The sequence below is a fragment of the Salvia hispanica genome, chromosome 1 (assembly GCF_023119035.1).
Source record: "Salvia hispanica cultivar TCC Black 2014 chromosome 1, UniMelb_Shisp_WGS_1.0, whole genome shotgun sequence".
NCBI lineage: Eukaryota > Viridiplantae > Streptophyta > Magnoliopsida > Lamiales > Lamiaceae > Salvia > Salvia hispanica.
Window position 1 is genome coordinate 8,442,365 of NC_062965.1, and position 27,211 is coordinate 8,469,575.

General features: G+C 35.1%; 3 protein-coding genes across 3 annotated transcripts; all 3 read right to left on the bottom strand.

Annotated features, from left to right (window-relative positions):
- Window positions 1–523: 523 nt before the first annotated feature.
- LOC125186525 (branched-chain-amino-acid aminotransferase-like protein 2) lies at window positions 524–11,295 on the bottom strand. Its single transcript, XM_048082899.1, has 16 exons — window positions 11,109–11,295; window positions 7,668–7,766; window positions 6,993–7,064; window positions 5,503–5,543; window positions 5,383–5,419; window positions 5,096–5,269; window positions 4,784–4,884; window positions 4,454–4,508; window positions 4,222–4,308; window positions 3,177–3,228; window positions 2,948–3,033; window positions 2,281–2,334; window positions 1,804–1,887; window positions 1,122–1,193; window positions 964–1,044; window positions 524–831 (listed from the first exon to the last, which is right to left on the bottom strand). The coding sequence occupies exons 1-16, from the start codon at window positions 11,190–11,192 to the stop codon at window positions 781–783; spliced, it is 1,230 nt and encodes a 409-aa protein (XP_047938856.1). The 5' UTR covers window positions 11,193–11,295; the 3' UTR covers window positions 524–780.
- A 1,684-nt stretch (window positions 11,296–12,979) lies between these two features.
- On the bottom strand, window positions 12,980–14,208 carry LOC125213689. The gene is made up of 2 exons (XM_048114370.1): window positions 13,566–14,208; window positions 12,980–13,470 (listed from the first exon to the last, which is right to left on the bottom strand). Exons 1-2 carry the CDS (start codon window positions 13,696–13,698, stop codon window positions 13,079–13,081), a joined length of 525 nt encoding a protein of 174 aa, XP_047970327.1. The 5' UTR covers window positions 13,699–14,208; the 3' UTR covers window positions 12,980–13,078.
- Window positions 14,209–15,150: 942 nt separating this feature from the next.
- LOC125213697 (branched-chain-amino-acid aminotransferase-like protein 1) lies at window positions 15,151–24,377 on the bottom strand. Its single transcript, XM_048114381.1, has 18 exons — window positions 24,219–24,377; window positions 23,922–24,020; window positions 23,537–23,608; window positions 22,992–23,084; window positions 22,575–22,712; window positions 22,143–22,201; window positions 19,716–19,818; window positions 19,267–19,440; window positions 18,933–19,033; window positions 18,513–18,567; window positions 18,174–18,361; window positions 17,692–17,767; window positions 17,210–17,293; window positions 16,688–16,759; window positions 16,530–16,610; window positions 16,362–16,397; window positions 15,523–15,666; window positions 15,151–15,374 (listed from the first exon to the last, which is right to left on the bottom strand). The coding sequence occupies exons 1-17, from the start codon at window positions 24,315–24,317 to the stop codon at window positions 15,538–15,540; spliced, it is 1,659 nt and encodes a 552-aa protein (XP_047970338.1). The 5' UTR covers window positions 24,318–24,377; the 3' UTR covers window positions 15,151–15,374; window positions 15,523–15,537.
- Window positions 24,378–27,211: the final 2,834 nt, after the last annotated feature.

Below are 27,211 nucleotides of genomic sequence, written 5' to 3' on the forward strand. Positions count from 1 at the left end.
AATGTAAAGAAAAGTTAGTTAGAAAAGTTAGTGAAATGTGATACCCACTTTTTTATATTGATTTTATAATAAAATGTGAGTGAAATGAGTTAGTAGAATGTAGAAGCTGCTTACCATTTATAGTAAAAGTGAAGTGTGGCAATTATTGTGGAACGGATGGAGTATGTAAAAGAATAAATCTACATCATCTATTTTCCATTCCACTAGTCTTAACTAGTTTTAAGTTATTGATTGAGGATCGATCTTAGGAGATCATAACCATGCATGCATATGTATAACAATACTTCAAAATTTGTTGTGTTTCTTTTTCTCATTTCTTTATTATTTTTGACAAACTGTCGAATTTAATTACAAGAGTTTCATGCAAGTTCTTTCATATAAATTTGAGCGTGAAGTGAGCAAAGACATATTGATAAGAAAACAGCAAAAGAAGCTAGGAAAGGAGAGTAGGAGAAGTACAGAGAAAATGTCATGATGTTTAATCTCACATGGGCCACATATATACATATATAGTACAAGAGACTAAGCTAGATTATTCACACCACCGATGGGATACTAATATTCCTAGCAAAAATGTACCAATGCTATGGCAGGAATTTAAGGCAATAAGTGCACAGGTAATATGTTTTCTCTTAGTACCTAGAATCTACAAAAATGCACATCCTGGATATTTAGGACTAGAAGAAAATAAGGGAACAAAGACTTCTCAAAAAAGTGATAAGATGATCCAACATAAATCACAATATTACGAAGCATGAGATATCGGAGAATAACATAATATCACGAATAACTTACTGGACTGAGCTCTCCCATGGTTCCTGTTGTGAAGACCTGCAACAAAGCTGTCAACTTTAATATATTTGAATTACAAAAAATAAATTAAGTAGAAAACTTTAGAATGCAATGGCTCTTAATAATTAGTTCATCCTTATTGAACTCTATATAGGATTACAAAAAACAGACCTCATCTGCTGTATGGAACTCTGACAAACTGATACGTCGCTCAACCATAACTAAGTTCTCATTCACTGCAAGGTCTATAACCTATGGAGAAAGTTTTATCATAAAGAATATCACAGAAATATGTACAATTCTTTGGAGCAGAATATTGTGAATCTTACAGTAGCACGAGTTACACCAGGAAGACAATAATCACTGTGGGGAGTAGCTACACAACCTTTCTTCACCAAAAACTGCAGTATGCCAATATCAAAAGATTAAAACGTTTAATATTAACAGTAACAATAAATGTAAAATACAAAAAACAGGACCCATTTAATCCAACCCAAACTCCCCTTAAAAGATAGAATCATATAAAACACTTGAAGTCTAGATACTAAGGTGGTGTTCGGTGTGAGATTATTTTAGTTAGAGGGGGTTGGCTATGCCTAATTATCACATGCTTATCCATCTTGGATTGAGTTGTAAGATTCAATTTCATGAACCAAACACACTACATATTTAATCCCGAGATACAATCTTGCAAACCGAACAGCCCAACCCCTAAGAGTATAGATAAGATAATACAGTACAACTGTATAAGGCAACACCAAATTCTTCCAATTCCCTCATCTTACCTCTCAATCTCAATCTAGTAATATATTGCATTTGAAAATGAATATTAACATTACAAATCAAATACTCCTGGAGTATAAGATAACAAAAAACGACAAGAATTATTATTAGTTTGCAGCTTCAGCTTTCTCCACTTGATGAAACTTCAAACAACTTATGAATTGGAGAATCATGCAGCTGAAAGGGATGTGGGAGATTGTAGATTTTTGGTCAAGTGAATGAACTTACAATGTTTGTTGCATTTGTTTCTGATACATATCCATCTTTATCAAGCATGATGGCATCATCAGCATGTGCATTATTCCCTTCTATCTGCACAAGTTTAAAATATGCCAAGTGAAGCTAAAGACGAACTGGACAGCATAATGTTGAACGGCCTCATATAAAAGATCCTTCTGTTTAGAAAGGAGTGACATTAATATTTAATCTACTATCTAGAACATTACTTACATGCAGGCAAGTTATTTTGTATTAAGGCCTTGCTCGTGGACATATTAAATAAGCGAGTGGTAAAGAAATTCAAACACAGAACATTCATCCGCCAATCTATACAATGTTCAATTGCCATCTCATCCAGAAACTTAAGCTATAACAGAGGACATTATTCAAATTTTATATCTTCAGCATGTCATAAAATTTGTAATGTCTTTAATATTCATTTGAGAACTGGCAGATACAAATTAACTGAATTTGCATATGACCGACCTTGGCAAGAATATTGTTAAGCAGATTGTTGTGGTGGATTTTCGAATCCAAATTCTGCAAAATAAAATAACAGTTGCTCGTCAAAGCATTGTAGTATTAACTAAACACAAACATATGAGTAATGACCATGGAACCACAGAGAACACTAAACATTCAAATGCCCTAATTAAACCACAAAACTATATACCATCAGATTACAGTAATAGTCAGTAGTGAATTAGCAATTGTTAATCTCCTGATTTATGATTCAAGTGGTGTATTATGATTTCCGAGTTCATACAAGCTTTCTTATGTGAAATAGCTAGAAAGTAGAATCATAACTCAAATCCAATGCATAATAAGCAAAACTCAGGCAAGCATTTGCAGCTAATTAAGCAGCTCAGGTGATCATATATAAGGTGAAAACCACATAATATAAAATATAACTAAAGTACCAATCTTGTTAGTGGAGTCATGTTCAAAGCATGCTCAATAGATTGTTGTGAAGAAAATTATAATAACTGGGATAACAATTTACACAATACATAATATTTTGTTGATATTCTCGTGTTGGATTTGGATGATATGCTCAAGTGAAGAGCAGGAGAAAAGAACTACATGGAACTAACAACAAAGCAATCATATGAAATAAGAGAAATAGTGGGAACATGTACTGCAAAGATCTTACATTGGGTGAATTACGGCGTGTGGTAGCCGTCACCAAAACTATACCCTTTTCATTGTCATATACTGGTGGCTTCCATTCAGCAAGCACTGCAAAACAAAGAGATTGAAACTGTCTTAATTTAAAGGTGATTTTTTATGTTTAAAAATTGACAGTGTTGCATATAGCAGCCATAATCACATTATAAGATTTCTAGCTTATTTAACATTGTTTTAAACACATTGCATCTTACCAATCAAAGTACATCCATATTGGTTGAAAGTTGGGCTCATTCCAGATGTGACCTACGAAATAGATAAAGGAATGATCAGGAGATCTTGAATATCAGCTGATAAATTTATAAAGAAAGTTGCTGCAACATGAGCTGAAACCTTAAATACGATATCAGGAAATATAAATGGTAATTAAGGTAGAAGGGCAACCTTACACGACAATGCTTATTTGTTAACCAGGGATTGTGCAACTCAAATATTTGCATGTGAAAATTAGGTTCTGATTTTCTGTTTCCTTAGCGAGAAGTTTCACTTGCTTATTATACACAAGGAAACCCAGAAACTTCCTACACTGATGCTCTCACTGAGTTAAACTAACACTCTATATGTTTTGTACAGAAAAAATAACTCTCAGTTCAAAGTATCTTCAGTGCAACAAGCTATGAACCAGAATTTTATGCACCACCACTGAGTGCCAAAATCATCAATTCCATTATCCTCTTAGGATGTATCAGAAGATTCCATTTTCTATAATGAATGTAAAAACTATCACCTTCACAATTAAAGTAACCATGTGAAGAAGCTCCCAATAAAGGGGAATAATATAAAATAATGAACCTTTCACTTCTTTCAAGGGGTGGGAAACAAAGAATTAGGGGACAGAGGATAAGAATTTCCATCTCCGCCCATACTGTTGTCACAGAATTCAGGATTTGGCAAATCCAGATGCTTGTTAGCATAATGTTTAAGCTTTATCATTTCTTGATGGATTGATAAACTTCTGACTAAACCACTGAGGCATATCAGTATCAGGAAATTTCTATTCAAAAAAGTTTTTACCCAGAACTAATAGCGACGTAATCCCTCCTTCCCAACAAATCAAAATGTGTGTCCACTCCACTTTCAATAATTTTCTATCATACGATACCCAAAAGAAATAGGAGGAACAAAGGTAAAATATTACTGCGACAAAGAAGTATTTCCCGCACATATCAATTGAAATCTGAAATCGTTAGAATTCATATCATTAAATACAAACACAAATAAAAGGCTAGGTTGACAAACCTTCTTGCCACGAGTCAGAGTCAATCTGACATGCACATTATTAAACATTTCATTTTTTATCAAAGTTTTGAAAATTGCTTCCTTCACCTGCAACAAGTTTCACATAGAACCAAGGCATTAATAGGTGATTCCAAGCACTATTCTATCAAAGTAGGTGCCATCTTGTATAATCCATGTAGCAAGTTCATATCTCCATTTGCGACGATTAAAGTAATGAAGGACTTTGGCTAACCTGCTCACGAGTTGGTACATTGCTAAAAGCCAGCGCTTTCGCAGAATCAAACAACCTGGACATAGAGAACCAAATACATAGTCAAACATAACAGACACATGCACACAAGTATATAATAAGCAAAACTCGAGCATAATTTACAATTTTGAATTTTTCTTAGATTAAAATTTTAAGAGTACTGCATTAGTTCATGTTTAGAAAAATCAACTTAATTAACTTGTTTGGGTGCACTACATGGGCCTTGTTTTCTACTAGTCTATATCAAAACCATCTCCAAAACCAAACCATCACTGATGAAATATAACACTTAGTTATATCTTGTTTATTCACCTGTCTAAATGCTCCTCCAATTTGAATATTTTGCCATTATAAATTCGAAGACCTTCCCAAACTCCATCTCCACCTTGGACAATTGAGTCAAATACTGAAACCTAAAGCATCCAAGAAGGAAAAAAGGATACTCATTAAGGGTTGCATTCTCTTTAGTGAGACCAGCAATAAATATGAATTGTGACTTCGGAGTAGAAAACAGAAAACAACTCATACACTGTTAATTTCAGATACATAAATAAATGAGATTTAGTAACAATGAGAGGGAATCTAGCAATGCTATAAATCTCAAAAATTAACAAAGTATCATACTTTTGCACTTTCTCGAGGCATAATCTGATCACCAACCCAAAGAAGCAACTTCTCATTTGTAGAAACAGGGAGTTCAGGTTGGGCACAGTTTGATGATCCCCTAATATAGCACCTAAGCAAGTTGTACAAAGGTAAACTTTGATCCAGCAAGTTGTACATAGATGATGGAAATGGCTGAAAGTAAATTGAGAGATCAAGAATTAGTCTCTAACCATAAGTGTTCAATAATCCATTTAATGGATTCAGCAGCATTTGTAACATATCAGTGCCTTTTACCAATAGGGAGCCCAGACGCCATCAAATGGTTTTGGTCCAGATTCCCATCTGAAAGGAAATTTCAAAGAGTCATGCACAATGTGTTTGCAATTTGAGTAAAAACATAGCAGTTTTATTTATTTTAAAAATACCTAAAGTCATTTGCTCCCATTTGTCTTTGTTCCAAATTTAACTAGAAAATAATTCAAGGTAGTCAAGACAAAATCCCCACTCCAAAACCATAGACACTCCTAAATCTGAGCAGGCACCGGCGATCAAGCATAAATGGAGAGTGTGTGTGAGAAAAAGGACTTCTCATTCCCCTCCCAGGAAGAGAAGATCCTCTCATGGTGGACAAAATTGGCACATTCCAAATCCAACCTGGATACATCAAAAATTGCAAGGAATATGTCTTCTAAGATGGTCCGCCTTTCGCCACAGGCCTCCCCACTGAGGTCACATTCTCGCCGGAACAGTCAAGGATATTGTCACACACTATCGGTCGATGATGGGGCTGCCCGTGGAGCATGAAACTGATCAGAAATTTGGGGCTAAGAGCTTTTAGAGGATTTGGAAAATCGATTGGAGGGAAGGGGACTCCATTGTTTGGTTAAGGAGCTTCTCTAACAAGCTGGTGAAGGACCACAGGGGTTGAAGAAAATTGCAGAAGATAAAATGAGAAAGGAGTATAGGATTAGTATACTTATTGGGGAAAAAAAACAGATTGACCATCAATTTTGATGATTCTGTCACTAATCCTAATCTATTCCTACTCCACACTCACAGCAAATTAAAATGGACCCACCATCACTTAATAAAATTGGTCATGTTTATAAGATTATTTTATTTTGTTGTGAGTGTGGAGTAGGAATGGATTAGGATTAGTGGAGTAGGTGATCCTTACGGTCAATATCGGGCAAAAAAGCGGACCAAATCGATAAGTTAAGGACACATGTACCAAACATAATCTCATCTGGACCAAAATCATTAAACATCCATATGTATGTTAAGACCAGAAATGGACTTTAGTCTATATGACATCAAAATATTTGTTCCTCATTAGATCATGTCGTTATTGCTCTAGTTTAGCTGATCTGAGACATTTTGTTTCAGTGAAAGCTTGGAAATCAATAGTGCCATTAGAATTGAAGGTCTACCAGTCGTCATGTTATGAATTTAGGACATGTTCTTACTTCTTAAAATAAGTTGCTGAATATCTAAGCATACTTTGGGTTCATCGGAGAGATGTTCTGCTCATTGTCATTTGGTATATACTGATAAATACGACAGATCTTAGTAGGCTGACATCTGTCACCTTTCAAAGATCTATTACCATATTAAGACATAAATAATGACTCCTAACTTTTTCCTTACTTGATCGATTAGCGTCATTTAACTCTATAGATGTCCAATTAAGGTGCAGTGCTTCAATGCTATACGTTGATAATTACCCGTCTTCACTGGTTACCTAAGGGTGGCATAGGAGTGCTTTCCTATTTATGACACAGCTACAATCAAGATTTATAAAATGGGTTCCTTTAGAAAGCCGTTGAAGATCACAATGAAGGAGTGAAAGTTGAAATAATGCAAAACAGAACATAGCACTTGTTGAAACAAAAGACTTAGAGTGGTGAATAATTACCTTAACGAATCTGTACTTCTTTTCTCCAGGAGCGAAAATGATCTCTTGTATAACCTTATTTCCATCTGACTCCTGCTCATCAATACAGATAGTGCTCTTTGTTCTTATATCAATTATTTTGGGGGGGAGGGGAGGGATTAAAGGATAATCCTTCAAAAAATTCATAAATACAACAGTTCCCTTCTGAATAAAAGTCATCATAAATAAGGAGTATTCAAATTGAAACAAGCATCAGTTCAATTTCACCAATCACATCAAAAATCGTATTGACAATCGGAAGCTCACCCATTTTGACAGGAGTTCTTCTCTGTAAGGCGTTTGCTCGCCTGTAACTTGCAAATAGTTGGCATATAGAGGTTCATCCAGAACTTCCGTGTCATCTCTCTGGCCGAATCAAAATAAATCCAGGTTTACTCCAGGAGCGAAAATGATCTCTTGTATAACCTTATTTCCATCTGACTCCTGCTCATCAATACAGATAGTGCTCTTTGTTCTTATATCAATTATTTTGGGGGGGAGGGGAGGGATTAAAGGATAATCCTTCAAAAAATTCATAAATACAACAGTTCCCTTCTGAATAAAAGTCATCATAAATAAGGAGTATTCAAATTGAAACAAGCATCAGTTCAATTTCACCAATCACATCAAAAATCGTATTGACAATCGGAAGCTCACCCATTTTGACAGGAGTTCTTCTCTGTAAGGCGTTTGCTCGCCTGTAACTTGCAAATAGTTGGCATATAGAGGTTCATCCAGAACTTCCGTGTCATCTCTCTGGCCGAATCAAAATAAATCCAGGTTTACAATTATAATCATCACAGAACAATAATACTAATACACTCCATGTGAACTAAAGAAATCGGTAAAATTAAACTCCAAATCTATGTCCATTTTAAAAATTGGAGGGAAAATGGCAGAGAAAGACCAGAAACCGCCATGGAAGAAGAAATATGAAGAAGAAGAAGAAGAAGAAGAAGAAGAAGAATTAGAGATGCCCACGGTCCAGTTCAGAAAACCCGAAGGGAATCGCGAGGGTGTTTCGCGGTTCTGGTTTAGATTCCCAAACTGCTGGTTTCGGTTTCAGTTTCGAACTGGTGGTTTTTATGGTTTTCACTGTCTCGAACCAATGGTTTTTTGTGTTTCCTGCTCGATTTTTTGGCATTTTTTTTGCAGTTCCAGCACGATTTCAGTTTTGGAAATTTGGACCTGAACCGACCCACAATTTAAATCTCATAGTTTAATTGGCAATTGCTAATTACAATTTTACGGTTAAACGTCTGAATCGTTAAAAAAGAATTAACCGCATTTGATTGACAAAACGGTCGACAAGGAAAGAAGAAACAAGAGTAATTTTTATTTATGGACAACGGGGAGTGTTATATTGCTAACTGATAACTTAATTACTAACAGCAACTAATAATAGCCATTAGATATTCAAATTAAGTCCCTAAATGTCAATACGATCAACGAAAAACGTCAATAAGGCCATAGGATTAATTCCAAAAAAATATCAATAGGGGTATTAATGTCAATTAACTGCATGTAGTTATAACTAACTTTTAAAAGAAATCCCAAAACTTTAAATTCATATAACATATATCAAATTAAAGATAATTTCATAAGGATTCCAACGATATCCTACATGCATATGTTCCGACGTTAAAATTTTAAAAAAAAATCGAAATTTTTTTATTTTTTTCGTACAGCATAAATGTCAACATACTATATAAAATATGTCAATATAATACATGTAGAATGTCAATATAAGCAATGAGTTAATATTCTCAAAGCATTGTGTTGATATTTTCAAAACACTATATTGACATTTTCATCAAAAACTCTAATTTGGAGTTTATTTTATCTTTTTTGCTTTTATTAATAAAAACGAAAACTACACATGGCAAATTTAGACCACACATTTTCTAAAATCATATGGTCTTAAATTAGCTGTAAAAAGCAATCAAATGTTAGTAATTGATCCCTCCCTTATAGACAACATTGTAAAAAGTTACTTATACAAATTAGTAAATTACTGTAGGAGCCTTAAATAGGCGAGAAAATTGTTAATCAGTTATAACTAATTACATTTTTAATCCTCAATCATAATAACTAATTACATTTTGAATTCTCTACTATTTCAACAGTCCTCGGTCATGAAACATACTCGGATTAAACTCAAGCAACAAGATCCTTTAGTGCAAACTAGAGGATGTCAATTCAACCTGAAATTCGTGGGTCGGCCCAAATAGTCCGGTAAAATAAGTGGGTTAGGGCTGTAATTTTATAGCCCGAATATAAAACGAGCTAAACGAGTTGACCCGAATAGATTGTCGGGTTAAACGGGTTGGCCCGACGGATTGCAACTTTTAATTAAAAAATATTGAGTTTTAGGGACTTTTGTATTTTGAATTTCATGTGGCACAATCATTAGTCTTTTTCAATCACATTTTGCATATTTCCACTCAATCTCATACTATCAACTTTCAAATTCCGTATTAACTCATTATTCGTCCCATCATTTGTCACTACTGTCATACGACCACCAAAGCAAGTCAATACAAAACTAAGAATTAAACCATCAAAATTTCAATATATTTATCATTTTAATAATGATTCATGTAAGATATGATTTTTAATTTTCATAAAGAATTAATTATGAACAATGTCAAAATAATGACACAAGTACAAGCCTTAATTGAAATTAATTGATTTAATTTTGATTTATCTTTGTTTAGATTGTAGTTGATCGAGATGGAAGGCTTCTCTCCAACTATTTTTGAGGTAAACTATAAAAATTTTGAAACTTTTATATGATTCTATCACTAGGAAGAAAAATATCTAAAATTTAAAATCATTTTATTGAGGAAAATTTGATTACAAGAGATCAATTTTGAAACTTATTAGGCCCGAATAGCCCGATGGGTTAGCCCGGAACCCGGCGAGTTAGGGTTAGGGTTGAAATTTTATGACCCAAAAAATTCATAACCCGAATAGCCCACACCCATATAGCCCGAAAACCCGAGTGGATTGGCCCAAACCCGAAAAGGTTAGCCCGATTGACATCCCTATAAAATACAATAATATAACCAGGGTCTATGTTCACGGGGGCAATTTTCCCACTTCAACTTTCCATTATACATAAATATATACTCCGTATGTAATTTTGTTATACTATATTTCTTTTGAATAAATTGCCCCCTAGTATTTTATAAAAAAAAAAACGTGTTGCTCTTAGGAAAAGAAAGAGAAGTCCAGACATATAGTTAATCATAAAAAACTTAGTTGCCTTCCATAAAAGAATACGAAAATTCAGCGCAGTTAAAGTAACAAAGACGCGAGTATCTAGAACCGATTGAGAAAAATATTTGAGAAGAGAAAAAGTTATGTACAAATTTTAAACATATTTATATGTATTTATATTTTGCCTAGGGCTGGGGAAAAATACCGAAATATCAAAATACCGGCCTTATCGTACCGAAAAATTACCGAAAATATCAAATTTTCGGTATACCATGACTTTCGGTACGGTATGATACTTTACCGAAAGATTCCGATAAGGTAACGGTATGAATTTTCAAATACCGCGGTATACCGTTGCATAATGAAATTCGGTATTTACCGTAAATTAAGGTATATACCGTAAACTAAGGTATATACCATAAAAATATAAACACAATTATGTATAAAATATATTTTATATATTTTTAAATTATAAAATCTATTGTGGCATATATAAATATAATTATGAATAAATTATAGTATTTAATTTATTTTTAAAATTATAAAATATAAATAATATTTTAAAAACTCTAATTTTCTATTTTAATTGATGTTGAAAGTCAGGTATACCGCAAAAGTAAGGTATATCGAACTTCGATACGGTATCGGTATGGGAATTCGTCATACCGAAAATAAGGTATACCGAAGTTCGGTATACCGGAAACTTTGGTAAGGTAAAGGTATGACTTTTTTGCATACCGTATTTATGGTAAGATATACGGTATGGTGGTTTCGGTAAGGTATACCGTACCTATCCACCCCTAATTATGCCCCCTCTTATACAATATCCCGGCTCCGCCCCTGAACATAACATAGAAGAAGAGAAAAATATGGTACCTGAGCAAAAGCATACATAAGGCTTGTGCTGAAGGAGCGCGGCGAGGACCACAAGTGTATCACCTCAACTTCTTGTTTCACCATTTTCGACTCCACCGTCTCAATCTCACACGCTCACTCTCCAAATTTTTTCTAAGTATGCAAGTCAACGAAGCTATCATCTATTCATGTCTTGTCTGATTCCCCCAACCGATAAAGCGGCCGACACCAAACTTCATCTTTTTAATCATGTGCTCAAATACACACATATTTTATTTAGTGCTTTGAGAACCACTCCATCTTATCTTATGATGCACTAAACTTGGTTATTTTATTTGAAAAATGATTAGGAAGACAACGGTTTGAGATTTTAATGCTGCTCCCAAATTTTCATACTTCCTCCATCCCATGAAGATGAATTCTTCCTTGGGTGATATGAGATTTTATGCAGTTTCTTTATGTGTATTAGATGAAGAGACAACTAAAAAAGAAGAAAAAAAAAATAGAAATAAAAGAGATTTTATTTTTATTAAGGGGTCCTCTTGGATTGAACAAACTAAAAAGAAAAGTGAATCATCTTCAATAGACGGAAATGGAGTATTAGAATTTTTTTTTTAACAAGGAGAATACTAGAATTAGCCGTTAATTATTTTAAATGAATAATGATTTTATTATAGGGCAATTGATTGAATTGTGAATTTTTACACAAAATTAAAATTTGATCCCTTAAATATAAATTTTACTACTCTCTCCCTCCCACTATGAGTGAAACATTTCTATTTTGACACGAGATTTTACGTAGTGTTATTTTGTGAGTTAAGTGGAGAGAATAAAATAAGAGAAAGGAAAATAGTAGAGAGAATGGTGTTTGTATTTTTAAAAATGTGTCATTTAGAGTGGGACATCCCAAAAAGGAAAACAATTCACTTAGCGTGAGACGGATGGAGTATTATTTGTTTGGGATTTCCCACAATTAATTATTCCGGTAAACTATTCATCTTTTGTGTTCTACTTATACGTGCATGGCATGAGAATAATAGAAAAATAAAATTAAAAGGAAAAAAATTAAAACATAAAAAAGACAGTCTACTTTCTTTTTATTTCTCTTCATCAAATGCACCATGTCTATGTTCTTCTAATTCTCATCCTTTGCGCAAGCGTAGTCATCTCCATTCCCTCACCTGGCAGGCCGGTTAAGGGTAGCGGCAGCCGGCAGCCACGACACAAATGTGTAAGAGATCCATTCAAGTATTTATATTGTTCAAAAAAAAATACAGTACTTTCAATAACAATAAATTAATACTACAGCCTACATTTAGGGAGAGAGATAATGTACTGGCATGTAAGTTCACCTGTGTTGAGTGCAAAATGCAAGTCGTAATTAAATTGATTTGTTGAAATCAACACACTTTTACCCTAATGAGAGACTCATATTCATCTTGGTTTTAGGAGCTAGATGTAGTTTGATTTATTAGTTTTGGACTAGTTTTTATTGCTTTTGTTGTCTATCTTTCTATCAATTGGTATTTTTTGAGTTTGCTGAGATTTGAAGGAAATAAAGGGTAAAATAATTATTTCTAGTCAATATTTCAAAGTCATTAGTCTCTTCATCTTCAAAAGAGCTTCACGTGAATAGTTTTAACGTCTCAATCAGGATTATAAAGAGAAATTTATGGTCATTTTGCAAAGACTAAGCAACACTCTAATGAGGTCCACTCAGATGAGTAATTTAGAGCACTCACAATAGAGAGCCCTCCCAACAGCCCTCCAAAAGCCCTTCCAACAACCCTCCATTTTTATTCATTTTAATTGTTGATGTTTATCAAATATTAAAACAACAAAAATGAAATTAATTGAAAAAAAAAACATTGAAACACTTAAACATGCTTCTTTAAAATTGAAAAAAAAACTTCTAGTACAATTAAAAAAACAACCATCTACCAGCTTCTACACGCCGCTCGGCTCACTCGTTGGCATCCTCCCCATCATCACTAGCATGCATCCCCATCGATGGGCAACCTCATATTGCGCTTCATCATTTGACAAGAGCGTATCTTTCTTAATGACGGGTCGGTTGTCTCGGCCAACGTGATACCATGTCCAACAGGTGCTTCGACACTTGGATCTTGACAGTTTGGGACAGATCCGAAGCGGCCGAGCTCGATTGGACTTCCGCAGACTTGCTGGAAGTGCTTTCGACATCCGCGTCGCCCTTTTTGGCCCATAGGACGCCAGAGGCAAGGAACTGGGTAAGGTTTTGGATCGGCATTGTCTATGAGGTCGACAGAGTTACTGCCAGTGCTGCTGCTATAGGTGCCGGAAACCCGAAGCTTCGTCCGCTTCGTGCCACCCGCCTCCAACCCCTCTGAAATTTGGGGAACTCCTTCAAGACCAAAAAGGCATCACAGTTCTGGAAAATCGGGTAAAGCCTGTTCCTGGAAAACTGTCGGAAAAACAATTCTTTCACGTCATCCATACTCTGGCCGATGGTCATCGAGCGGATGTTGTTCTCGTAGATGCCGCTGAATTTGGAGGCGGCGGTCTTTATCTGGTCAAACGTATCCTTCCCTGATACGATTCCATAACCCCTCCGTGTGTGATTACTCGGCATAACAGGGTCCTCCACGACAGAGACCCAAATCTTCGCAAGAGTAGTGGGTAGACCGTCCTCTTGGGTTGACCTGCAACCTATGATGACTCGCTGAATAAGTCATTGCTTGACGGGACGGGATCATCCGCTCGAGCGGCCAACCATCTATGGGCCAAAAGACATTGTCCCTGACATTGGCACCGCCGAATACGCGGCCAAAGGAAAGGTGATACGCTCAGATTTTGCGCTGTTTTAAAGCCATTATTAATATTAATGAATTAATATAAATAATTGATAGTAATGAATTAATATAATCAGATTTGGTGTGAAGAAAACAATCATTAATATCTATACAAATTCAACCAGCTAAAATCAAGCAAAGCGCGTTCGTAGCGGGATTCAAACACCTGACATGTGGTTGCAAACCACATGCGCTATTAAATTCTTGTTTATCGTAGTATGCATATACAATACTCCCTCCGTTTACCAATAAGTGTCTCATTTTGCCATTTTCGTTATCCACCAATAAATGCATCTTTTATACTCCCTCCGTCCCACATTTAGAGTCACTTATTGTTATGACTCGGATTTTAAGAAAGGGTTGAAGTGTAATAAATGAAGTGAGATGGTAGAGTGTGTAATAAATGAAGTGAGATGGTGGAATTGGTTGAAGGTGGGTCCCTTTCGACTTTTGATTTTTGTTTTGATTTATTTTAATGTAGATAATGGCATTTTTATGTAATTTTGATGAAGAATGAGGTAAAATTGTATGACCGAATATGGAAAATTCTAAAAGTGACTCTTAAACTGAGACGGACTTTAATGACAAAAAGTGACTCTTAATCTGTGACGGAGGGAGTATTACTTTTGGTAATGGATCTCACATTCCACTAACTTTATTTCACTCACGTTTCAATATAAAACTAATATATAAAAGTAGAACCCATCTTTCACTCGCTTTCTACTATATTTCTTAAAATCTGTGTCCGGTCAAAATTGGCCTTGTATGGAGAGAGTACAGACCCACTTTCTTTTTTAGGTTGCCCCATCCAAGATGACTCATTACTAATAATAATAACCCCTTATCTCTACTTTATTTACTTTGTTACTTTATTCTCTCCACCTATCACACAAAATAAAAGGGCAGAAAATCCCGTGCCGCCCAAGGAAGAGGTCATCTTCTTTAGGATATAGGAAGTAACATTGAAAATAGTTGGGGGACCCAAGAACCCCCCATGTTCCAACGTGTGTCTGCCCCTGTTAGGAGATCATGACCATGCATGCATAAATGAGCATAGCATATCAAAATTTGTGGTGTTTCTTTTTCTCGTGTCTTTATTACTTCTGACCGAACCGTCGAATTTTATTTTACATGCAAGTTCTCACATACAAATTTGAGCGTGGAGTGAGCAAAGACATAAACATTGATAAGAAAACAGGGAAAGAAGTTAGGAAGGGAGAATAGGAGAAGTGCAGAGAAAATGTCATGCAATTCTAGAATGTTTCCATGCAAATAGATAGCTCAGTTCAATTGTGTTTTTGCTAGGATATACTTTATTTTCAGTCATGCCATTCCAATGATTCCATATTACTAAAATCGCAATTCCAAAGTCCTAGTGAGAATTAACTGAAGCTGTTCTGGTCTGCCTTCACCTTGTTACACACACAATGTCAAACAAAGAAGTGGTTCTTTTTCCCTGAGAAGCATGGTCAACAAAAAAAAATATGTAACAGCAGATAGAAATCAATTGCATTGCCGTGGTTCAAGTCATAATTCAGTTACTATAATTTATAAAATAATATCGGTTTCTTCTAAATATAAAGATACTCTGCAGTAGAAGTTACCTCCCGGATATAGTCTCAGGTATGTGTATAACCCGGTATAGGCACTCCTGATTCTGAGCACAATTTTGTATACGCGTTTTGCAATCTTCGCGTCACAGGTCCCACCATACCATCTCCAACTGTACGTCCATCAACTTTAAGAACCTAATAAGGTTGAAGCAATGTATTAAGGGGGTTGTATGCCTAAACTTATTTTAGAGAGGTTTCAAGAGTTTATAGGATCTAATATCTTAAAAGCTTATAAACTGTATGAGTGATTTATAAGCTAGTGGGAGAAGAGATGAAAATGAAAGTGTATGTATTGAAAATAACTAATCATACAAACAAATAAGATCCTAAACAGCTTATGCCAAGGCCAGTGATATGCATCAAGAGTTGGAAAGCTACAAGTCCAGAAGTCTATCTTTAATTATTAAAAGCCTACAGTCTATCTTTAAATATTACTGTATCTTTATTTCCTTAGGTTTTTTAAGAGTTCAATAAATACATCCCTTCAGGTTTGAAAGCGATGTTGAATCTTGAGTTTAGTTTAAGGATGGTAATACACCTATCATCTAGCCTCGTAAGAGGATTGTTTATCAATATCTACTCTGTTACGCCACCGATGTGGGATACTAATATTCCTAACAAAAAGGTATCGATGCTATGGCATGAATTTAAGACCAATAAGTGCACAGGTAATATGTTTCTCTTAGAACCTAGAATCTACAAAAATGCACATCCTGGATATTTAGGACTTGAAGAAAATAAGGGAACAAAGACTTCTCAAAGAAGTGATACGATGATCCAACATTAATCACAATATTACGAAGCATGAGATGTCGGAGAATATAACTTACTGGACTGAGCTCTCCCATGGTTCCTGTTGTGAAGACCTGCAACAAAGCTGCCAGCTTCAATATATTTGAATTACAAAAAATAAATTAAGTAGAAAACTTTAGAATGCAATGGCTCTTAATAATTAGTTCATCCTTATTGAACTCTATATGGGATTACAAAAAACAGACCTCATCTGCTGTATGGAACTCTGACAAACTGATACGTCGCTCAACCATAACTAAGTTCTCATTCACCGCAAGGTCTATAACCTATGGAGAAAGTTTTATCATAAAGCATATCACAGAAATATGTATAATTCTTTCGAGCAGAATATTATGAATCTTACAGTAGCACGAGTTACACCAGGAAGACAATAATCACTGTGGGGAGTAGCTACACAGCCTTTCTTCACCAAAAACTGCAGTATGCCAATATCAAAAGATTAAAACATTTAATATTAACACTAACATTAAATGTAAAAAACACACTTCAAGCCTAGACACTAAGATCTGTACAAGGCAACACAAATTCACCAATTCCATCATCTTACCTCTCAATCTCAATCTAGAAATATATTGCATTTGAAAATGTAAAACATATTAGAGAAATGAATATTAACATTACAAATCGAATAATCCTGGAGTATAAGATAAAAAAACGACAAGAAAAACAAACAATTCATCAATTAAGCTATTTATAGTGGGATCCTGGAAATAGATTTTGACAAGAATTGATATATATATAGTTTGCAGCTTAAGCTTTCTCCACTTGATGAAACATCAAACAGCTCTAGCTTATCAAATGGAGAATCATGCAGCTGAAAGGGATGCGGAAGATTGTAAATTTTTGGTCAAATGAATGAACTTACAATGTTTGTTGCATTTGTTTCTGATACATATCCATCTTTATCAAGCATGATGGCATCATCAGCATGTGCATTATTCCCTTCTATCTGCACAAGTTTAAAATATGCCAAGTGAAGCTAAAGACGAACTGGACAACATATTGTTGAATGGCCCCCTCATACAAAAGATCCTTCTGTTTACAAAGGAGTGACATTAATATTTAATCTACTATCTAGAACATTACTTACATGAAGGCAAGTTATTTTGTATTAAGGCCTTGCTCGCGGACATATTATATAAGCGAGTGGTAAAGAAATTCAAACACAGAACATTCATCCGCCAAGCTATACAATGTTCAATTGCCATCTCATCAAGATACTTAAGCTATAACAGAGGACATTATTCAAATTTTTGTATCTTCAGCACGTCATAAAATTTGTAATGTCTTTAATATTCATTTGAGAACTGGCAGATACAAATTAACTCAATTTTGCATATGACCAACCTTAGAAAGAATATTGTTAAGCAGATTGTTGTGGTGGATTTTCGAATCCAAATTCTGCAAAATAAAATAACAGTTGCTCGTCAAAGCATTGTATTGTAGTATTAACTAAACACAAACATATGAGTAATGGCCATGGAACCAAAGAGAACACTAAACATTCAAATGCCCTAATTAAACCACAAAACTAATACCATCAGATTACAGTAATAGTCAGTAGTGAATTAGCAATTGTTAATCTCCTGATTTATGATTCAAGTGGTGTATTATGATTTCCGAGTTCATACAAGCTTTCTTATGTGAAATAGCTAGAAAGTAGAATCATAACTCAACTTATCAGAAAATTTCTATTCAAAAAAGTATTTAACCAGATCTAATAGTGACGTGGGCCTTCCTCTCAACAAGTCAAAATGTGTGTCCACTTCCAATAATTTTCTATTATACGATATCCAAACGAAATGAGAGAAATAAAGGTGAAATATTACTGCGACAAAGAAGTATTTCCCGCACATATCAGTTGAAATCTGAAATCATTAGAATTCATATCATTAAAAACAAACAAAAATAAATGGCTAGGTTGACAAACCTTCTTGCCACGAGTCAGAGTCAATCTGATATGCGCATCATTAAACATTTCATTTCTTATCAAAGTTTTGAAAATTGCTTCCTTCACCTGCAACAAGTTTCACATAGAACCAAGGCATTAATAGGTGATTCCAAGCCCTACACTCTATCAAAATAGGTTCCATCTTATATAATCCCTGTAGCAAGTCAATATCTTCATTTGCGACGATTAAAGTAATGAATAAAGGACTTTGGCTAACCTGCTTACGAGTTGGTACATTGCTAAAAGCCAGCGCTTTCGCAGAATCAAACAACCTGGAGAAAGAGAACCAAATACATTGTCATACATAGCAGACACAGGCACACAAGTATATAATAAGCAAAACTCAAGAATAATTTAATAACCCTTCTGTGAAGAATTTTCCAAATCACAAGAGATCTTAAGAAGATGCCAATTTTTCTTGAATTAAAATTTTAAGAGTACAGCATTAGTTCATATTTAGAAAAATCAACTTAACTTGTTTGGGTGCACTACATGGACCTTGAATTCTACTACTCTATATCAAAACCATCTCCAAAACCAAACCACCACTCATGAAATCATTATTAGATAAATTGGGTTCAACAACCACGCAAGAGAGACTAAGAGTATAACACTTCGTTATATCTTGTTTATTCACCTGTCTAAATGCTCCTCCAATTTGAATATTTTGCCGTTATAAATTCGAAGACCCTCCCAAACTCCATCTCCACCTTGGACAATTGAGTCAAATACTGAAACCTAAAGCATCCACAAGAAGGAAAAAGGATACTCATTAAGTGTTGCAATCTCTTTAGTGAGACAATTGCAGCAACAAATACGAATTTTGACTTCAGAGTAGAAAACAGAAAGCAACTCTGTTCATTTTAGACACATAAATAAATGAGATTTAGAAACAATGAGAGGGAATCTAGTAAATAATAATGATAGAAAAGGTTAACAATATAAACCTCAAACATTAACAAATATCTTACTTTTGCACTTTCACGAGGCATAATCTGATCGCCAACCCAAACAAGCAACTTCTCATTCGTAGAAACAGGGAGTTCAGGTTGGGCACAGTTTGATGATCCCCTCACATAGCACCTAAGCGAGTTGTACAAAGGTAAACTTTGCTCCAGCAATTTGTACAAAGAGGATGGAAATGGCTGAAAGTAAATTGAGAGATAAAAAATTATTCCCTTTGAGATAGCAAACCATAAGTGTTCAATGATCCATCTTATGGATTCAGCATTTGTAACATATCAGTGCCTTTTACCAAAATGGTGTCATAAACTTTGCAAAGTTATTTCAAATTGAAAATAATGTTCTAACTCCATTTATTTGTTCAAAATTTCAAATATTGCTCATTGAGCAAAAAATTTAGTAAAAGTGATAACTCATGCATAAAAAAGCAGACACATGCAGGTGCTCTATTACTTACAGAGGGATACTTTTTTGGTAGCTCAAAACCTGTTGATTTGTGTGTATTCTTATACCAATAGGGGGCCCACATGCCATCAAATGGTTTTGGTCCAGGTTCCCATCTAAAAGAAAAGTTCAAAGAGTCATGAACAGTGTGTTTGCAATTTGAGGAAAAACAAAGCAGTTTTAAAGGGATTTACAGTTACCAATGTAGTAATCTATGAAAGACTAAAGTCCAAATCTGGTCCTAAGAATACGCTCGTTTTATGATTTTTCTCCTTAACAATATATTTGGTACCTTCGTGTCGATAACTTATCGATTTGGTCCATATTATTGCCCGTTTTTGTCGGAACCGTAAAAAATTAATGGTCAACCCATTTTTTACTCAATTAATATACTAACCCGACTAATTAGGCACCAAAACATTATTAACTAATTATTTTATTTTTATATTTTAAAATGATTTTTTTAAAACATCTAGTCATTTTCTCTCATTTGTATTTATTCCAAATTTAACAAGAAAATATTTCAAGGTACTCTTCACAAAATCCCCACTCCAGGCACTCTGAAACCAGAGATGGCACCCATCAAGCTTAAATGGAGGGTGTGTGTGAGGGAAAGGACTTCTTATTCCCCTCCCAGGAAGAGAAGATCTTCTCATGGTGGGATAAAATCGGTGCATTTCAAACTAAACTTTGACTACACCAAAAATTGCAAGGAGTGCGTCTTCTACGACAGTCCGCCTATCGCCACAGGCCTCCCCCATTGCAGTCACATTCTCGCCGGAACAGTCGAGGATATCGTAACACACTATCACTATCGGCCGGTGATGGGGCTTCCTGTGGAGCATGAAATTGATCAGAAATCGATTAAGAGCAGAGAGGATGCGCTCAAGATGAGAATCCCGAATTACAATGAAGAGTGTCGCAGGATCGTGCAAGGGTATGTCAGCGAATAGTAGTAGATTGAGATGAGGTGAAAACGGGAAGGTGGATCGATTTTAAGAATGATTATAAAACTATGGATTTGAAATTCATGTGAGTGTGACTGTGTGGTGGCGAGAATGTTGGGAATTTATTGGTCAGGGGAGCGGACTACATTGTTTGATTAAGGAGGTTCTCTAACAAGCTGTTGAAGGACTACAAGGGTTGAAGAAAATGGCAGAAGATAGAATGAGAAAGGAGAATAGGAGAGGACCGATTTCTTGTCTTAGTTTTGCAAAATATTTTCTGATGTTTTTATTTCTTTTTAATTAAACTGTCAAATTATTTTTGAGAAAATAATGATTCAATTTAGGCATGGATTAGTACACTGATTTGGTCAAAAAAAGGATTACCCGTCAATTCTTTATGATTCTGTCAATATCGGGCAAAAAAATGACCAAATCGATAAGTTAAGGACACGAAGGTACCAAACATAATCATCTCGACCAAAATCGTAAAACAACCTTATGTTCAGGACCATAAATGGACTTTAGTCTCTATGAAATCAAAATACTTGTCCTCATTAGATCATGTCCTTATTGCTCTAGTTTAGCTGATCTGAGACATTTTGTCCCGGGGAACACTTGGAAATCAATATTGCCATTAGAATTAAAGGTCTACCAGTCCTCATGTCATCCTTTTAAGTGCAAATCATTCTATCATGATTGCATTATGTCAGACACCTAATTCACAATTTCCGTTCCATATTATATGAATTTAGGACATGTTCTTACTTCTTAAAATGAGTTGTTCAATAACCAAGCTTACTTTGAGTTCATCAGAGAGATGTTCTGCTTGTTGTCACTTGGTATATACTGATACATACTACAGATCTAAGTAGGCTGACATTTGATACCTTTCAAAGATATAGCTATTAACATAACAAGACATAGATAGAGACTTTTATTAACCTTTTCCTTACTTGATCGATTAGTGTCATTTAACTCCTTATAACTTTGTACAATTCAGCTGCAGTGCTTCAATGCTATACTTGGATAATTACCAGTCTTTACTAGTTACCTAAGGGTGGCATAGGAGCGCTAGTCAGTCTTTCCTATTTATGAGACAGCTACAATCAAGATTTACAAATAAGTATATAACTAAACTATAGTAGATTATTAGTATTCTCTTGTTATAACCACATTATGCTAGTGGCTGAGCAAATAAGTCTTCAGCTTCGAAGTTTAAGATTCAAGGGAAGTACATGTAATCAACTCTGAGTCCTTAATCGAGAAAACAAAAAACAAATGAAACCTGCTAAGAACAGTTTCTTGACATATAGAAAGTCATTCAGACAGATGTAATATTCTATAAGATTTAATTGCCAGATCATTGCAAATCATGAAACTAAAAAACAGGCAGAAATTCCTAAAATAGTGGAAACTTTTTAGCAGACTCAATTGAAGAGGTCGCAAGCATGCCAGATCACAGTAAAAACACATCATCTATATTGCGTACTCACTTGAGCATAGCAGTTTGAAATGGAATACCAAGATCGCCACACAGACCACGCAATGTACCCTACAAGAAGGAGACAGGAAAAATTACTCAGACAACATAAGTAAACATGAAACTGTCACTGAGTGTCTAGGTACAACAGCTACTGAATGAAGAACTTTAAATATGATGGGAACCCTACATCATATAGAAGGGATGAAATTCCCTGGTTAAGATTCTTGGAATCATCGAGTGAAAAATTAAAAATATGAGAATAACTAAGCAGTAAGGATCCAGAGTTGATGTTTTATGCTTACATACAGTGCAAATTGTTTACATTAAGTTAGAGAATAGAAAAATAGTATTTATAGTCCTGAATATACCCACTCAACTGTATGAGATATACAACAGTTAAGGAAACAGAGCAATAGCTTTTGAGTTATGAACTGCTCTAAACCTCAGGATCTTCTCGCAGCAAATCTGAATCGATGACAGGAGGGGTTTTTCCTTGATCACAGAGCTCATTGTAAATGGAGACCAGGCTACAATACCCCAGCACACCAAATGATGGGGGAGAAACCTTGTCGTAGGATGTCTGACACAAGAACATATCAAATGTCAAAAACAGAACGAAAGATCATTTAGATTCACAATGAAGAAGTTCTCCCACTAAGTGAAAGAGTTTAATCCATAAAATTTAAGCCTACTTAAATAGTTATATGGTTAGTTCTATGAAGAATTTCATAGGAAAATCATCCAATGGGAAAATTAGTAGTATGAAATACTGGAAAAAATAATTACTGTAAGGCAATGAAGTGAAGCAGGTAGATTCAAGTATACAAGTGATTATAGATATATAGGAAAACTCATTTACCAACACATCGAGGGGATTCCTGATCAGTATGCAGTGCTTTCCTCTCTTCATTAAGTCCGATGTTAGGCCTGGCAGACGTTGACTAGCTATATGCTGAGAACAATAAAAATGAAGATAAAAAATTTAACATAATCTTATTACAAAATCTGAATTCTTCCGGATCAGAACCATAATATCTAGAGATCCAGCCTAAACATCTTACATACAGGCCATGACAGATAACTAAAGATCGAAATCAAAGGTTCAAGGTTCACAGTTAAGGTACATATTTAAAGAAGGCCAGGAGATGTAAAAACCCAAAGACCCTCAGTTCCTTGAAAGAACATGAGACAGCTTTCTACTAAGAAGTAAGAATATATTTTTAACTGGATCATCTAATCTAGATAGGTTAAGCAGTTGAAAGCAATAGAATCAAAAAAGTGTTGACTTACAAAAAATTTACGAGGACGATCACAATAAAGGAGTGTCAGTCTCTATTTCTAAAATAATGCAAAACAGAACATAGCACTTGTTGCAACAAAAGATTTAGAGTGATGGATAGTTACCTTACAGAATCTGTACGTCTTTTCTCCAGGAGCAAAAATGATTTCTTGTATAACCTTATTTCCATTCGACTCCTGCTCATCACAAAAAATAATTATACAAATGCTCTTTGTTCTTATCTCAATTTCTTTTGGGGGGAGAGGAGGGGAGGGATTGAAGGATAATCCTTCAAATAATCATAAATGCAATATTGACAAGATCCCCTCTTGCAAACATCTCACTCAGTTTCCCCTCTGAATAAAAGTAATCATAAATAAGTATTCAAATTGAAACAAGCATCATTGTAGCCCTTCAGTTTCTCAAATGTCTATACTATCCTCCCCTCACATCAAAAATCGTTTCACAACCGATCAAATGTATTGAGAGAGATGATAAGATCAAACTCACCAATTTTGACAGGAGTTCTTCTCTGTAAGGCCTTTGCTCTCCGGTTACTTGCAAATAGTTCGCATATAGAGGCTCGTCGAGAACTTCAGTGTCATCTCTCTGGTGGAATTGAAAGGGCAAAAATTAATTTCATCAACAAAACAACGCATGCAATATGTGCATCTTAAATACAGATCAATAACTGAAGAAATCGGCCAAAAAAAATTGCACATTATTCCAAAATCCTCAGTCCTAAATCTCCAGCAATACAGTAAAATCAGATAGAAAGGGGGGAAACTATAAAAAGAAAAATGGTACCTGAGCAAAAGAATACATAAGGCTTGTGCTGAGGGAGCGCGGTGAGGACCACAAGTGTATCACCTCTACTTCTTCAGTCACCATTTTCGACTCCACCATCTCAATCACACACTCACTCTCTAAAATCTTTTTACTGCAAATTTTGAAACTTTACTAGTCAACGAGGATATGATCTATGCAATCTTATCTTAATCCTCCAACCAATAGACGGCTGACACCAATCTTTAACTTAAATATGAAAATTCAAACAAGTGGTCGTCATGCATTAAACTTGGTTATTTTAATTAAAAAATGATTAGGACGACGTTACTGCGAGAATATTGAAACTGTTTGAGATTTTATGGTACTCTCATTAACGGTTAACTATTTTATTCTATTTTACGGTACTCTCATTAACTATTAACTAAATAAAATTATTCATAAATTCTGCATTCATACTACCTTTATGTTTGGTACGCGATATTGGAATTGAAATTTATGGAATTGAATTAGACTGTTCGGTAAAATGAAGTATTTCCACTATAACACTTAGTGAAATAAAACTCTTATTATGAAATAGATTGAAATGACAAAATGTGACTCTTACTGTGGGACGGGAGAATAATTAATAGTATGATATTGAATTTGAAGAATTTGTTAACACACACAATACAAACACTTCACGCAATACATACTCTACGCATGTTATACACAAAATACATACTCCCACCGTCCCATTTTAGGAGTCCCGGTTGAGTTCGGTACGGGATATAAGAAATATATAGGAAAGTTGGTGAAAAAAGATAGTGGAACGTGAGTTCTACTTTTATATATTAGTTTTATAATACAATGTGAGTGGAAAAAGGTGAGTGGAATGTGGGACCTATTACCAACTATGGAATATTCTAACCGGAACTCCTATAGTGGGACACCCAAAAGTAGTAAACCGAGCTCCTAAAATGGGACGAAGGGAGTATTACATACACACTATAAACAAAATACACACACTGGCACACTATATACAAAATACACACATTCCACACACTATACACAAAATGTGTTAACTGTGTGAAAAATATGCATAGTGAAAAGTGTGTAGTGCGTTTGAAATGTGTGAAGTGTGTGTAGCCGATATGCTCGGATTTTGCACTATTTTAATGTCATTATCTGGTCCAGTTTGAGTGTCAAAGTTGCATTACATGTCCTTTATTTGCATATTTTATCTATTTTTGTATTTTGACGTGTTTTGTGAGAAATGTGCAAAATAGAGCATAAAAAGATAGCAAAAAGTCGAAGATGGAAATCTGAAGTATTCAAGTCAGCCATTGACCTCTGGCAGCCATCGACCGTTGTCCTGTAGCGGTCCGCTTTAAAAAATTAGAGCTAAAAAGAACACACCCGGCGACCGCTGGGTTGTGCGCAGCGACCGCTCTGTTAGATCCAGTAGCTACGGAATACTTTGCAGCGACCGCTGATCGAGATACATAAGCTACGGGTTGATTTGCAATGACCGCTGGACAACGTGCAACAGTCCACTGAAAAACACGGCACACATATTTGTCCTAATTTCTCTCTAAGACTTGCCATACTAGAAGAAGGATTTACCATATTAGAAAAATTAGGCATTAAGCTATAAATACCCCCTCAAGCTTTAACAAAAAGGGAGTGTTTTTCTACATAATTTCCACAGTACATTCTTGAGAGTTCCTTCCATTGTTCATCAAGATCCAAGCCGTTGGAGTGTGGATTCAAGAGAAGATCGAGGCTATTGCATTCAACCTTTGGGTTTTATTATTTTAGTTCTCATGTTTTCATTGTTTTCCCTACAAATTATGTGTTTAACTTATTCCATTATGTGTAACTAAACTCATAGAATTCTAGGGATGTGGTAGTAACGACATTGGTTGTACAGTTACTATTTATTTAACATCCATTTTGTTCATTACTTCGCTTCTATTCTAAGTGATGGATAATTGCTTCACGTTTGAGTGACATATTTTTGATGATTTATTGGCTTGCAACGAAATCATGTGAGGAGGTTTGCGAGTTAGAAGAGCGAGAAGATCAAGAGTCTTATGTTCTTTTGGGAGTTACAAATCTAGGGATTGACGCCCCTGGTGTCTGTAATCTACTTTGTGCCGCATGGGCAATAGTTATGTAACTCGTTCTAGTAAAGTATGAACTGTGCTAGGGTGTTATAGTTGAAACTTGTATAACCATAACTATGAAAGCACATCACTGGAATTCTATATGATATTTACTTGCAATTGTTCTTTATTTTCGTTGTTTTTACATTTTTTTTACTTTAAAAAATCCATAAATCTTTGTTCTTCCAGAAAGTAGAAAAAGCTTAGTAGGCCTTTGTTTGATATCCGGTACTGACCTTTAGCTATACTATATATACTATGTATACTTGCATGTTTATTTAGTGCTAATAAATAGTGTATCAGTAGTAAGTGAAGTATGTGTATTGTATGAAGTATGTGAAGTATGTGTATTGTGTGAAGTATGTGAAGTGCGTGTAGTGTGTGATGTGCGTGTGTGTGTATGAAGTGTTTGTAGTGTGTGAAGAAGTGTGTGTAGTATGTATGAAATGTGTAGTGTGTGAAATGTGTGTAGTATGTGAAGTGTATGTAGTGTGTGTATTGTGTGGATTGTGTGTATTATGCAAAGTGTATGTAGTGTGTGAAATCTATGTAGTGTATATGAAATGCGTGTATTGTGCAAAGTGTATGTAATGTGTAAATGTGTGTAGTGTGTTTGAAATGTGTGAAGTGTGTATAGTATGCGTAGTGTGTGAAGTGCGTGTAGTGTGTGAAGTGTTCACAGTGTGTGAAGTGTGTGTAGTGTGTGTGAAGGTGAAGGGTCTATAATGTGTGAATATGCTATAACCGTGGGAGAAAGGCCACATAGCTGGGGATTGTCGGTCGGAGGATAAGCCACTAGAAGGTCATGTTATGATAACCGGTGGAGCATTGTCTTATGATGAAGAACGGGAAATGGAAGCACTAGTT

Excerpts from the sequence above, each read along its gene's own strand:
- LOC125213697 (XM_048114381.1), bottom strand. The coding sequence starts at position 24,317 with ATGGTGGAGTCGAAAATGGTGACTGAAGAAGTAGAGGTGATACACTTG. Across the intron at positions 24,021-24,218 it reads TTATGTATTCTTTTGCTCAG|AGAGATGACACTGAAGTTCT; the intron begins GTACCATTTTTC and ends CAATTCCACCAG. Across the intron at positions 23,085-23,536 it reads AGACGTACAGATTCTGTAAG|CATATAGCTAGTCAACGTCT; the intron begins GTAACTATCCAT and ends TATTGTTCTCAG.
- LOC125213689 (XM_048114370.1), bottom strand. The coding sequence starts at position 13,698 with ATGCCGAGTAATCACACACGGAGGGGTTATGGAATCGTATCAGGGAAG. Across the intron at positions 13,471-13,565 it reads CTCGATGACCATCGGCCAGA|GAGTTCCCCAAATTTCAGAG; the intron begins GTATGGATGACG and ends TTGGTCTTGAAG.
- LOC125186525 (XM_048082899.1), bottom strand. The coding sequence starts at position 11,192 with ATGGTGAAACAAGAAGTTGAGGTGATACACTTGTGGTCCTCGCCGCGC. Across the intron at positions 4,509-4,783 it reads TTGGAGGAGCATTTAGACAG|GTTGTTTGATTCTGCGAAAG; the intron begins GTGAATAAACAA and ends CTCTATGTCCAG. Across the intron at positions 832-963 it reads AGTTCCATACAGCAGATGAG|GTCTTCACAACAGGAACCAT; the intron begins GTCTGTTTTTTG and ends GCTTTGTTGCAG.